This window comes from Chaetura pelagica, unplaced genomic scaffold (genome assembly GCF_000747805.2).
Source record: "Chaetura pelagica isolate M959 unplaced genomic scaffold, ChaPel_1.0 scaffold166, whole genome shotgun sequence".
NCBI classification, from domain to species: domain Eukaryota; kingdom Metazoa; phylum Chordata; class Aves; order Apodiformes; family Apodidae; genus Chaetura; species Chaetura pelagica.
Window position 1 is genome coordinate 3,799,550 of NW_009953758.1, and position 14,954 is coordinate 3,814,503.

The 14,954-nt window shown below is 38.2% G+C and overlaps 1 protein-coding gene across 1 annotated transcript in view; it reads right to left on the reverse strand.

The window, feature by feature from the left end:
- Positions 1 to 1,507: 1,507 nt before the first annotated feature.
- HELLS (helicase, lymphoid-specific) overlaps positions 1,508 to 14,954 on the reverse strand; it is a 17,507-nt gene continuing 4,060 nt past the window's right edge. The window contains exons 6-18 of the mRNA XM_010000786.1: positions 14,838 to 14,954; positions 14,053 to 14,249; positions 13,210 to 13,306; positions 12,530 to 12,691; positions 11,890 to 12,032; positions 10,163 to 10,301; positions 8,693 to 8,776; positions 8,495 to 8,614; positions 7,315 to 7,431; positions 6,276 to 6,435; positions 3,494 to 3,590; positions 3,201 to 3,277; positions 1,508 to 1,605 (exon numbers count right to left, since the gene is read on the reverse strand). The exon at positions 14,838 to 14,954 is cut by the window's right edge and continues 1 nt beyond it. Coding sequence (XP_009999088.1) covers positions 1,508 to 1,605; positions 3,201 to 3,277; positions 3,494 to 3,590; positions 6,276 to 6,435; positions 7,315 to 7,431; positions 8,495 to 8,614; positions 8,693 to 8,776; positions 10,163 to 10,301; positions 11,890 to 12,032; positions 12,530 to 12,691; positions 13,210 to 13,306; positions 14,053 to 14,249; positions 14,838 to 14,954 — 1,608 coding nt within the window. The remainder of the gene's footprint in view (positions 1,606 to 3,200; positions 3,278 to 3,493; positions 3,591 to 6,275; positions 6,436 to 7,314; positions 7,432 to 8,494; positions 8,615 to 8,692; positions 8,777 to 10,162; positions 10,302 to 11,889; positions 12,033 to 12,529; positions 12,692 to 13,209; positions 13,307 to 14,052; positions 14,250 to 14,837) is intronic.

Below are 14,954 nucleotides of genomic sequence, written 5' to 3' on the forward strand. Positions count from 1 at the left end.
AAAACAGCATAACCAAGACAGTCCTCTCATTATCTCCTCCTCACACCATAATCACCGCCTTCCCCCCCAGCAAAACAGCACTGAGCAGCCTGGCCAGTTGCTTCAGTTTGCAGATTGAAGTTTCATTTGCTAATGGCAAACCTCCGAGCCCAGCTTATTGTCAAGGTGTGATCTTGGTGGCTCAAACATCATCTTTACTAGTCAGGTAAGTAATGATTATTGACCGATTGTATATGCATACATTTGAGTGCTGATGAAATGCCATTAACTAGATTCTAATACATGAGCTGAGTTTACCACACATTTCTTGTAATCACCTGGAAAAACCATCAACAGCCTCTCCCGAGTGGAGACAGCACGTTAGACTTTGCATTATTCAGCCTAATAAGTAACTGAACAGAAAACTTAGAAACTTTTGTTTTCAGCAATTAGAAACAAAACAGGGCTTTCCACAGGCAAAGGTCAAAGTCTGCCTACTTATTAACTTAACAGATTTATTTGTTCCCTTAGGTAAGGATAAATGCCTCTTACGAATATATTTTTTTCTAAATCAGGCCAACAGATGAAGTGACTGGAAACTAGTTTATGAAATCTGACAGATTAGATAGGATTTTATTTTATTCCATGTTACCTATGCCTTGGCCTAGCTAACACAACTGCAACTGTGACAGCTCCAACTGCAATTCCATGACTGCAGCTTCTAATTACACCTAGATGACATTCTCACAAAGCAGAATTGACAGTTTAAAAGCTACCTGTCACCCAAGTTGAAAATCACTGCTTACAGCTGGCCCTTCAAGGTTACAGATCCAAGTATATCCTCCTTTCCCACCTTTTCTGCCCCCCTGTAGTCTCAAACCCTCCCTTCCCAGAAAGAACTCCTTGGTCTTCAACACATCCTCAGAGACATTCTGCATCTTCCTGTTCCAGTACCCTTAGCTCCCTCTATGTGCTTCAAACCAGCACCTTAGCTGTCCAAGACTCACTCACAAGCTGCCATTTTTTTTGTTCTGAGTGGATTTGTTTGGGTTTTGATTTCAATGTGAATTAATGGACACAACATAAGCTTTGCTATTTAGGAAGCTATGCAAACAGCCCTGCACCCTTAGAACAAACAAGACATTTATTTAACCAAAATAATTTGCAGAAATTAAAAACAGAAGCTACACAATGGGCTGTAACAAAGGCACATGTTCTCTCCCTTCCAAATAAAACCATAATTCTTTGTAAGACTTCCACAGGAAGATTTTTACCAAAAAATTGCCAGTTTTTACTACTGATCACAAGAGTTAACAGCAAATTTGAAATATGCTTTTTCTTATTTCATTCTGAGAGCCGACCAAAGCTAGAACATGAAACTATCACCATGTTAAAATTCACTGAAAGAACACGAGGGATTTGAACAAGGCCTTAAAGAAAGACAGTATAAAGGATGAATATAACTGACATCTCTGGAAAACGTGATGTCCTATTTTTGTCCTGTAAGACTACAAGCCACATTTATACATTAAAACACACATTCTGCACTGGGGTCTGATGAATCTTCTAGGATCCTGAAGACACCAATTTTCTCCTTTTTCATTTTTTCAGAGGTCTTCATTTGAGCTAGAATTTAAAAAAACACAAACAAAACCACCAAAAATCAATAATAAGAGGTGAAGTGTATACAACCTCGCTACTGCAGACATAGAAGTTGCATGTATTTTTGTTTGGAGTTTGAAAGCAAGCTGATAGAATAATTTTGCTTCCTCATCAACAGTCTGCTACTAAAGGTTTGTCCTCAAAATAGTTAAAAATACACAGCTGAAAAATAAGAAAAAACAATTCCAAAACCTCAGGTTAAATCTGAAAGGATTCAAGCAGTTTTAGAATCTGCCTGAACTAGTCTAATTTTCTTCAGAAAAAGCCAAAATGTGACAAACCTGTGAAGTTACAAGGAAAACCACAAAGTTACAGCTCTGCCAAGCAATATTCTTTTCTAGAGTTCAAATATCTACTTCTTGTTTTCTTAGCACTGGCAATCACGATGTTGCCCTTCCAGTGAATATAAAGCTAGTGAAAAAGCACTGTCCTTATATAAAATGTAATAATTATGTCTTACAGGACTGGGAGGTGGCATTTCAGTTTCTAACCAGCAGTTCTAGTAAATATTCAGCACACAATGCTAGACTAGTATCTGTGTAAAATCTTTTTTTGAAAGTTTTAATACACTTTTTTTTCGCTATGCTAAGCAAAATTAGACTAAGCAACCATTAAAAATATAACACACACTAATAACACAAAATAAATGGCACTTTCTTCAACCTGATTGTTTCGCAGCCAGGACTTGTGAAGATATGGACTGTATTACCAGTACATAATGAATAATTTTCAGTATTAGTAGTCAGTTAATTGAAACAAGCAGTTTATTAAAAAAAATAGATAATCATGAGGAAAAAAATAAGTATAGAATAAGATTAAAGTAATTCTGTTATTTTTTAAAATTGTACTCAAGCTGTACATATCTCTTACTGAAGACTAGCTATCATCTTCATGTCTAATTTTATAATGACTGATTTTTCTGTATCTATACTTGGAGGCTTATCTTTCCAAGATGCTGAAGCAAAACAAAACACACTAAAAATCTACAGTTTAGATGAACTGGACAAGAATTTTTTCCTCTCAAAAAAGTTACATTTTTAAATAAAAAATACTTGGTCAAGAACTCGAATTTGCAGACAACCTCAAAAAAAGTGTTTGATCTACTGACAAGCCACAGTAATTCTGAAAAGCTCACGTTTTCTCTAACAAAAATGTTATGACTATATTTTGAATAATTATAGTTTCAAAATAGGTTTTTTAACAAGTTTGCTGAAGGAAGTATTTTCTGAGAATTGATCAATAGTAATTTTTTTACTAATTACAGCAACTTGCAGGGAAAGCTGCTTTGCAGAATACCTCCTAATCTATGCTTCTCATTCACAGTACACTCAGGGCACACTATTAATAAATATGGTTTTCTGGAACACTTGTTTAAGTTCTATTATTTTCTTTCCAGCAAATCCTATTCAGAATGTCAGCAAAGGGGCCAGTGTTGTCCTCCATGTGTGCAACACAGCTGTAGGCAGGTGAAACCAAGGCAACTTTCTCCATACAAAGACTCTTACAAAATACGAATTTACCTTTGAACAGAATAAATACAGATTAAAACCCTGACTTACCAATAAGATCACTTCTATCCAAGAGTAACTCTAGATCTTTATCACTGATTACTTTTTCTTTAGATCCTTTAACCTCCCTGTTGAGGAAGAAAATCTCTCTTAATACAGGTAAAAGCATGCTACAGTTAATGTTACATATAAGTCAGTTTTCCCACACAGCAGAATCCCTAGTACATTCTTTCCACTATGAAGATCCACATAGCACCTCATAAGACAAAGAGAGCTTACTGGCAACTGCTTGCAAGCTGCAAGTTACAAACTCAAGGTCCAAGAACAATAGGAAATCTACATACCTCTCATAGTCTCTAGATTTCAGCAATTCTATTAATTCCTGAGGGTCCAGGCAGCTCTTTGACTGTGCTAGACCAGATTTGCCACCTTTAAACTGATCTGTAGAAAGAAGAGATTTTAAGAAGTACAGAGGACAGGAACAAATTCCATGAATTGTTAAATGGATGCTGGATGCACATATAGAACAAATTACTCTTGCTATCAAAACTAATGCTGTTTTCACCCTCAGTCAAACAGCCTTACACTAACAGCCTAATTGGTGAGAAATGTCAGAGGTACATGAAGAGTTCACATGCAGGCCTTCCACCTTCTAGCTGCAGTATGCAGAAGAACTGATTGAAGCACCAATTCAACATGCACACACGCACACACAGAGCAGAAAAGCCACAAGTTCTACTTACAGCAAAAACATTGTAATTAAAGTTAGATGGTGGATGCTCAAGTTTGTTCCCTTTGTATTGTTAGCTGGTTGAAACAAAGTAAGCAGTATTAACCACAAGATAAGAAGAGATAAGATACATCATTTGCAGAGGATATCCCTCACCTTAATGGACTAGACAGACATGACAAAGTCACCCACCTGACACAGGTAGATTTTTAAAGAGATTGATGCTAGTGCTTATCTACTGGATGCCAGCCCAAATATTGAATTTTACAAGATTATTACTTAACCAAAGTTGAGCATGGATGAGGTCAAGCTCAGTCTTGCTCACTTTAAGGGAGACAGGCCTGGCTTCCTCTTCTGTGCCAAGTTTCCTCCATTTTTATGAATATATGTACCCATTTTATTATCGAGCCTTCATGGATGTCTTTCATCACACTCACTGCTGTTCTTTCCTATATCTGGGTTTCAGAAGTCCTTCCCAGATCTTTTCCTTCATCTCCCTCCAAAGACTGTCTGTTTTCCTCTGGAGTGCAAATCAGATGCAAGTTCCAGAGGGATTTGAGCTACAGGAGTCTCTCCCATTATTACTAATGTAGTCTGTCCCTTTTAGTTTTCAGATTTTCACAAATTATACAGCATGGGATTAGTGCTGCACTGGTACTGAGGCCAAAAAAGCATTCTGATTCCAGTTGTTAAGCCCCAGCACTTGTTCTGTACACACCCTACATTGTCAGCCACTGCTGGAAGGCCTGACTCAAGTAAGCTTTGTTATACCCCTCCCTCATTCACTCCTCCAACGTTCCAGCATTTTTTAGACATTAAAAATAACAGGATCCACTACATCACCTCTACAGGGACTGAAGGGGACACCCATATCTAAGCTGCAAGATCTCGTTATGATTCACCAATAGTTACAAAGATAAAAGTTCAACTTATTGAAAACTGAAGGCATGATCCAACTTGACACTTTTCTTCACTTCAATTGGTGTAAAAAAAGCCCAAGTCCTGGCAGTCGCACCAAGACAGCAGTGGCAAACACATTAAAGAAAAAGGCTGAAGCTAGGATAAAGGAAGCACCTAACAAAGAAGAGCTAACATCACCCAAAACCAGAGGCAAACCACAGCCTGGGCATGACAAGCAGTGCACTGTGCAGAAGGTACTTATGGTCTGGCCTTTCTGCCCCTTTCTGCCCTTATGAAAATTACTCCCCCACCTTAATATACGACAAGAAGTCCCTAACCTCCTTTGAAGTTTAATATAAGGCTAATTCTTGTCAGAAGCCCATACTAAGTTACAATAATTGTATTTTCAAGTGAGCTTGGTGTTTGTAAAATGCTATGGGGAGCTACTGTCCAAATATAAAAGAATAGGCTACAGAAGCAAAGCAGGATACCTGTAGGAACCAAACAAGAAGACACTTTAAGAGACACCCCAAGAGACACTTCAATCTAATAACTTTGTAAAGACTTTTGAGTATGACCAGCTCTACAATCAATAACAAGAATCACAATTATTCTGCACATAAAATAAAGGACTATTGTTCTCTTCAACACTGGCTAATTGTTCAAACAGAGCTATTCTTCTGTGGTTATATCATGCTGTTATTAAATTCGGAAGGACAGATGCAAACAAGATGCTAATTTTTATTTTTTTTTACAGTGATTTTACACTTATGGGATTTGCAATCTCAATCAAGTTTAGAAACCAGCTTTCTATAGTTTCTACTCATGTTACCAATTTTAATAGGAACGCTCTCCACTCAAGGAAGTTTGCCAGTGCAAGTGGAAAAAAAAATATCTATCACTTCAAGTCACTGAAACACTTTAGATGTCATTATGTAGGTATATTGCTTCCAATTAAGAATTTTTACAAATTAAACTGCAAGCAGTAAGAATTTTAGCTGCCTTTCCACTTATATTCTGGTTAATTTAATTTTATTTTTAAAAAGATAATTAACTCACACTTATCATTGATTCCCAGTATTTTCAATGCTAAAAGTCCAAAAACATTTGGGTCAAACAAACCATCATCTGGCTGACAAGCTGCCAACAACCCCAGAGCTCTACTCTCTTATTGCCTGATTCTACCTTTATTTCTTCCAGGTTGCTCACTGTCCTATCAACCCTCTTTTTTTCCTTACCTACCAGTAAAGGAGTAGTCTTAACATGGTGATTCTAGAAATACTAGATGTGCTTTCCTTTAATTTGCTGCAGAAGTTACTTACAATGTGCCTAGGAATGCATTTGGAGAAGTAATACTATGTAGCCACTTGTTGGGAGGATGAAGCTTTTTGCATTTAAGAAAAAAAACCTAAAGTCACCAACTAGAGCAGTAAGTCCTCTCTTGAGATTTGGAAAAGCAACACATGCTTACAGGGAGTAATGAGAAAGATACCAACTTTTGTGGATAATCAGCTTCTCCAACTTCCTCTTGGCAGCGGCCCTCTCCACAATCTTCTGGTCAATAGTATTTGCTGTCACAAGACGATAAACAACCACTGGCTTTGTCTGGCCAATTCTGTGACACCTGTCCTGAGCCTGCAGGTCCGACTGGGGGTTCTGCAAAGACAGAGAACAAGTTAGACACACCTTTAACCTTTTTTTGAGACATACCACAGGCAGCATTTTCAAAGGTGAACTCCAAGTCAGAGCAGAAGCAAGGCAGCCATCGTATAACAGAACACTACATCTCTTTACTCTTAAACTTGCCCATGACAAGCTCTGCTGCTGCAGCTGAACAGCAAGAGTAACCCAGCTACCTTGGTCTGCTTCTGCACTACGTGCTACAGTTTTCAACTGACAGCCATGCTTTGTATCACAAATTTAGCTGAGGGTATCAGTTGTAGGTTTGTAGGTTTTTCTGTTGAGGGATGAGAAGAGATTTTAGAAGTTTGCAGACATTTCTGAAGCTGCATTCAGCTCTCCTGAGGCTGAATAGTCATGCACAGAGGAGAGTTCTCTGAAGATGCAGAGGTCCTCAGTCATTTCCTTCCATATCTCTTCTTCCCAGACTCCAGACAGGAGCAGCGTAATCCTAGCTAGCTAAAACACACATGCCAAGTCACAGGAAGAAATTCAAGGGGCTGGTACTAACAGAGCAGCTGTTGGAAACAGGGAACCTGTAGCAGGTCCAGCTACATTCAGACAAGCAATAAATGGAAAGAAATGTATCTTTAACAGGAACAGAAAAACCCCTCCTGCTTTTGGTGTAACTCAGGGGCAAACAGGCAAGTTTTGGAAAGCAACTCTAACATTGTATTCAATAAGCTAGGAGTTCTTAAATTAGGGTGCAGATATTTATTATTATCTTCATGAAACACTTCAATAAAATTACAGAAGGGACCTATAACATAATAGGTTTGTAAAGGATCATCAAAAGCATCAATAGAGAAAGCATTTTATGTCACATATCAATAGGTTAACAGTCATTCAACATACCCAGTCACTGTCGTATATGATAACTGTGTCTGCTGCAGTTAAGTTAATGCCCAAACCTCCAGCTCTTGTACTCACTAAGAACATGAAGACTTCAGGGTCAGTATTAAATTTATGCATCTGGAAAAGAAATTAATCTATTAAAAACAAACCAGCAGATGGATCTAACACAGCACCAGCCACAAATCACATACCTGAACTTACGATTGGTGACCTGGAGGATTTCTCTGATCCTGCACCCATACCACACTGTGGTAGGCACATAATTGCCACCCAAAAACCCCCACACACCAGCAGTATATTTTACCAGCTTAGCAGAGGTCCCTGTATCTTGCTAACACGTCGCTAGTTAGCCTTTCTTCTTTAAGAATCAGCTCTAACAGTTGCATCCTAAGTGTTTAGAGGTTTGGTCTTCCCCAGCCATGACACAGAAGAAGATGGTGCAGAGAAGTACCATTTGCACTAGAGGATCTGTCATCTGCCACTGTTTTTCCATGTCCCCATAAACACTACTACATACATTGGAGATGAGATGGCAATTGCACCACATCCCCTAAATATATCCTGTGTACTTCCCTCCACATTGGCATTGCTCTTTTACATCCCTGCACACCCTCAGAGCTTTTCCAGAACCACTCAGTATGGCTGCTGTTTGTTCATGATAAATAAATGTAGTTGCAAGGTGGCTATCTGAAACCATTACAAATATGCAACAACAAAGAATTGTGCTGGAATAAATCCACATGCAATTTCAGGCTAAAATTACAGGTGTTCCACTAGGTACAGAAATTCATTTCCTGGAAATATACTTTATTTGGCATTAAGACTTGCAGTACACTCCCATATATGCTGGCATGACACCCTGGATACTAGGAAATAACATGTGCAAGGGTAAAACTAAGATTAATATCTGCCACAATCTAGGTATGTTACATACTTTGTATGTGGATATCAGAGTATATGAGCAACCATCATTCTAGGCATACCCCAGGATATTGGTTAGTGATACATTTCATTGCTTCAGTATTTCTGAGAAGCAGACAATAAAGCAGTAGCAAGGATGCCAGTTTTCAACACAGATGTCTTTTGCCTATAAGAGGCTAAATGCTGTGCAAAATCATATCTCAGTGTCAGGAACAAGCAGAATCTGTTGAAGGCTCACAGGGCATATAAATCTACTCACATTATCTTCTCTCTCTGAGTAGGACATAGTACCATCCAATCGACTAAATTTGAAGTCTCTCAGATAGCAGTAATCCATCAAAATGTCAAGCATCATAGTCATTTGTGAGAACAACAAGACCTGCAAAATGAGGAAGATGGCTCAGTACCATTTTTTGGTCACAATGAGACAACTACCCCCACAAATAACTAGCTTTACCTTATGTCCTCTTTTTTTCAGTTCTGGAAGCATTCGGTCCAGGAGTAGAAACTTGCCTGAGTTCTTTACTAGATCTTCATCAATCTTGGAACAGGGAGATGAGATCATACATTAGGAGGGAAGGATACCAAAGGTCTACTTGACTCAGAAGCACCAGCAAAAGCTACCTAAAAGCTTCTCACAGAAACAAGCTTTTACTATCTTTTTTTAAGATTGGAAGCAATGTTAATTTTACCACACTACATCGTTATCAGTTAAATCACAATTCAACTAAATTAACCCCCACCATTTAATATGCTCAAATAATTTTTTAAAAAACTAATTAGCTTTCATCCCAATTCTGGAAAGAGAAGATCTGATTATTTTAGTTTTTCCACATGGGAAAGCACTGTTATTTCTTTCCCAGCTTGTAATTAATGGACAAGGCTTCCACCTACTGGAGATATGGAAGTGCTGCCAACAAGTTACCATGTACCAGTCAAGGGACAACAAGGTTTTTAGACTGCTACCTTAGACTCCTCTTTTCCTGAAGAATTCATTAGATCTAATTCTTGCTAAGAGCTAAGAGCAGGGATTTAGCAACTTCTCAGGTCTGAGCCATATGGCAGCTACCTCAGTAATGCCTAATCCATTTTGCTGCACAGGTACTAGATCCTGCAGGTGGGCTCAACTGTCAAAGAACCTGCATTTTCTACACATGAACTCATTTCCCCTTATCACCCACACTGCTTTTTATGCACTGACTTAACATTGATAAACTTCAGCACCTTGTTCCTGAGTGCAACTGAATCTGTTATCACTCAGCGAGCAGGAAACATCACTACACATGCCCACAAACCTACATTTAGAATGTGCTAGCAACTTCTAGTTGTTCAAGATTATTTCAATTCAAATTACTTCATATTTTCCTGTATTGCCAACAGTTCTGTGCAGATTAAACTACCAGCTGGCCTTAGTGATATAACTTGGATTTTTTCCTTTTTGAGGGGAAGAAAGGATGCTGTATTTTCTGAGCAGACAACTCTGGTGTATTTGCTTCAGGCCTTCAACACCTCACACTGAGAACTTGCTGTGTGTAATATTTAAGCCATGAGCAGTTGTTCACCAAGGTCAGCATTTTTTTTAATTCAAAATCAAATTTTGCGAAGACAGCTTGTGGCAGAACCTAAAATACCTTGAGTCAATGGAACATAGCTACTGTTTGCATTCAGTAAGCTAGCTCCCAGCAGAGGAGTGCTGCCCTCAGGAAGAACACTACAGCATCACTATGCCAAGAGTAAAAGGGCACAGAGTAACTGCAGCTGCTGCTGCAGGAAGCTTCAAATAATGATTCAGTCACACTGCTGGAATTCAATAGGGAGGCATATGCCAAACACATTGAAAAGGTCATTCTTTACTGCTGTCAGCTCACAGTCTAGTGCATGTTAATGCCTTGAATATTTTTTCTCATAATCTTTTAAAATTATGTACCTTGAATTCTTGTGTTGCAGGGTCCAATGGGTATTCAATAAGATAGGGGTGATTGCAACATTTCCTCAGTAACATCATAACATTTTGCAGTTTAAGGTTCACCTCTGAATCCACAGGAATGCTCACTTCTACCACCGGCCTTGAAAAGATAAATCATCTTACTAGTACAGAAAGTGTCACCTTATTATACTACAGATACTGAAGAGAAAATACTAATAAAAACAAACTCAAGCAATAGATTCTCATGCTGTGTCAAATATCCTCAAAATCCCTCAAATTAACAGTTATTACCAGACAAAACTTCCTGTAGTGCCACACATGGCCCTGAAGGCACAAAGATTTGCCATTACTGGTTTAAAATACAAAAGGAGGGTCAGTAGTAATAAGAAGCTGGAAAAAAAACCCCAAAAACTTCTGCAGGTCACCCAACAGAAAAGGGAACAGAAGCAAGCCCTTTCTAGAACAGTCACATCTCCTGTGGAACAATACATAAAACTATTCCAAAACCAGCTCTCTGCCTATTCCATTCAAGCCATGTGTACACATTGCAGGATTCACAATGAACACAGCTGTTTGGCCCTTTCACATCTAAGTGCCATCTCTAACATAAGGGATCCATGCATACCAAAAAACTAACACAAATATATGTTTCTGTTCTTGCCCAGTACACTGGACTACAATAAAAATCTAGTAAAATAAATGTATCTCATCCCTGAAGATTAACTTTCTTTTCTGTATGGATAAGGGACTTCCAAACACACCTTGCCAAATTCAGGAATTAAGATAATTCTTCACCTCCCTCAGTCCTGAACTTCAACTCTGATCTTACTCACCAGCATGAGACCCAGACCTGACACCAAAGCAGCAGTAACTGTGCTGGCCATTTGGCTTCCAGGCCTTAGCTTAAGCCTACATATTTTACAAAATTTAGCAAGGAAACTTGTCCTTCTTTTTCTCCAGTCTTAGGTCAAAACTTCAAGTATTCCCAAGTAATTTCATAAAAACTTAGGAGTTAACTGTAGTGAGCACACCAGCCTTATCCCTTCCTTGTCCTGTCTTTGAGCCAATGAAAGATACACCTGTGAATGTAACTGGACCACAGAGACAAAACGTTTACCTGAATCTTGCAAAACCTACAAAACCAAACAATAAACAAGCTCTTCAGCTCTCTGTCCTCATTGCTAGCTGTAGCCAAGACTGAAGCTATTGCAACAAAATTTCAACTACCAAATAATTAAGAGAAGCGGTTCTTCCCTGGCTGACACCCAACACCATTTTAAACTTGAGGCTTTGGTGAAACCAGTTTTTCACTACCAAAATTATTCAATGGCACAATTACATTTTACCCTAGGACATTTTAGATCTTTATGGATTATTGTAGCACTATCACCACAGGACCTACTTAAGACTGTGACTAATAACAACAGGGACTCAAAGCAATTTTATTGCTAGAGCCTGCAAAGGACAGGTCTCGGAGGTCTGCAGCAAGAAGTAAATGTTTTGCAGTTAAGTGTAACTTTAATGAGCCAGTGAGGGATCATACAACCTAATCATGCTATCATGGCCTAGCAAATGTTAGGTAAAAGCAAAGAAACAGCTCATAAGGCTACAAGGAGAGTGAACTACAAAATGCCATTTGCCTTGATCAATTAGAATAAGCAAAGCTCTGGAAGAAGAGGGAGGTAGTTAGTGTAATTAAAAAAAAAATAATATTTTGGGGTAGGCACCTCTCTTTTTCTACTTCCTCTTGCATTTTGTTGATCATTTTTTCCAAGTCATCAGGTGAACCATTATGTTCTTTGCAATAATCAACCACTTTTCGACTACGACGTTTTGGTCGGCCTGTAGGACTCAACTCAACTACTTCTTCCTGCAGGAAATGATAACGTTGACATCAACAGCAGCTTGTTTCAGATTCAAAGCCCTATGCTGACCCAAGGATTCGGAATACTGAGAAGAGGCTTCAGTGGATATGCATAGTGCAATACTGAAGACTCAGCAGTTGTTAAGTTTTGCCATGTAGAAAAAATGCAGCCCAAATTGTAAAGGTTTGTATTTGTAGATTTTGAAGCTTGCACTTCACTTTTAAAAGCTGCATTAGTAGCCTAATGATTTTATAGCAGAAATTGTCACCTCTATGACAACTGTCTTCTTTTGCCCCCCAGGCTACAGTTAACAAAGAACATACACTTATATTAGTTCTGTGTTCACTGAGGCCAGTCACAGTAACAGCCATTGAAACAGATAATGAAAGGATCAGACTAAATTTAAGCAAAAAGTGGGTTTTAGTTACAACGGTGCCAAAGCAATACCAATGCATTTTTGCCTACAAATCACCAATAAATAGCAACCCCATTTCAAACATACCTCATTATTTCCAAGCAGTTTCCTAATGGTGCGATTCACAATGGCAGTGTAGAAAGTTTCCTGCTTCTTTGCCAGCGGCGCATACACCACAACTTCTCGTTTAGGAGGAACCTCAAGAGCAACGTCGGATTTCAGCCTTCTCAGTAAGAAAGGTGTCAGAATCTGAAAAGTTGAGCAGATGTGTAACAATTACTCAAAGCTCTCAAGATGACTAGTTTTACAAAAAATAAAAACATACATACATACAGGTCTGTTGATATAATGCTATTTTTGCTATTTAAAGAAAGGAAATTAATTTGCAGAGTTCCAGATATCACTTCTTAATATGGATGCCTACTCCAAAACTTTCACGCACATGCTGGTATTACATGTGTCCAAACAAAACATCCACTGAAATTTTTTATTTTGAAGTCTTTAATAAGGGTGCAGTAGCAGCTACATTAAAGGCCTTTAAAATAATTTTCATTAATTAAAAGTAATTTTATTATGAAACACCTTATTTTGCTTGTTATGTATCAGTTGAAGACGTAAATCTTCTAGCAAAATAAATAAATCATCATCAACAATCCTGTCTAGAAGATACAATTTAGCTCCACAAACAAGATATTGACACACTTCATAATAATGATCAATGTTAGAAATACACCATGAAAAAAACAACATAAAGAGTAAGTGAAAACCTGATGTAGCATATGCAGAATATTTTGCTCCCTTTCTTTAGCAATAATATCTTCAGCGGTCTCTGTAATGCTGGTAATATCAAACCAGGATTCAAAGCTACAAAAAGAAAGCAAGAAAAAAGGAGTAGCTTACTTCATGGCTATTATCTTTCATTTTTGAAGTATACTATTCTTCTCTTATCCTGTGACTTAAGAAAAACAAAGCACTAATATCCATCATGAATAGACATTGAACAGGAGGTATTCTGAAATACGCCTGTCAATTCAGTTGCTTGAGATTTTAAGTGATTTATAAAAACTCTTGAATTAGTTGGAATTTTCACTATGATCTATTATATTTAATCTAGTTCATATATTTCTCTAAAATTAGTCTAAAGACTATTTTGGCAATGTTCTCCCACCTGACTGCCTGTCTCTCATGGGTCTTACTTCAGAACAGACTCTAGTGGACATGGTGGTTTTTTTCTGGGTTGACTGTTGGACTCTGACCTTAGAGGTCATTTCCAACCATGATAATTCTGTGATTCTGGTCCTGTGTCTGCCTGCCTCACACAGCTTTCTCCAGCACCTCAGAGAATCTCAAGCAGCACCAGACATTTATGATTAGACAAACATATCCCCCCCAGATGCTCATGTCTCAGCTCAGAGTTGAGCTTTCTGCAACAACTAAGTGTGAAGAAAGCAAGACACGTTTCAAAGCCTTTATCAGCAAATAATCATATTGAATAACAACCATATCATAAAATAGCTCTTCACATGTTGGCACAAGTTTAATTATTAAAGAGTCACAATAATTCCCAAATAGAACAAAGGGGAAGTTCTCACCATTGGATTGTAACCTACCTTTTCAGATCATCAAACACATCTGGCAGCAGGAAGTTAAGCAATGACCAAAGCTCTGCCAAGTTGTTTTGTAGGGGAGTACCAGTCAACAGGAGTTTATTGTCCGCATTAAATTGTTTCAATTCTCTGATAAGGCGGCAGTTCATATTTTTAATCCTGTGACCTTCATCTACTATCAGGTATTTCCAGAAGCACTGCTACAAAAAGAAATGGTATTTCAGTACATCTTAGCTTTAGCCCATCAAAACGTGTGCCAGATGAGATAAGCAGCACAAGCAAGACTGTCTGATACTGCCTGTTACAAAAATTCTATTTACTGCTTTTTCTCACCAGACTAGAAGAGCTGAAGCCAAAGAGTTGATGGCATACATCTGCTTCATGTTGACTGCATTTAGAAAGCTTTTGTGATTTCATTAAAATGTCTACAAGAAACACATCTCACTGAAACTACCATGTTAACCATGACACTTAATAAGTATAGCTTTTACTCCAACCCTCCCCCACTATCACCTACAGAGAGGTAATGAAAAGAACAGGTATGCTGTAACTATCTGCTTACATCACTCTTTTGATAGTGTTCTGCTTAAATAACTTCTTAAGCATAGAATTTCAGAACTACTGCTACCAAGGAAATAGAAGTGAATGCCAACATAAATGCTAAAGTATGATACTCATTGTATAAGCAGCATGCATATTTGGTGAGGTTCTTTACTATATTCAAAAGCATTGCTATTAGTGAGGAGACATTCCACCCATCCTTGGGCTTTCGGCAGAACTTAAGATACCTGCAAGGCATTTCTGTCTCGCATTGCTATTTCAAAGGAAGTAATGACCACGGGATGGATCTGCAGTGATCCTTGTCGTCCGTGAATTTTGCGAACCAGTTTACGCCGTTCCTGCTG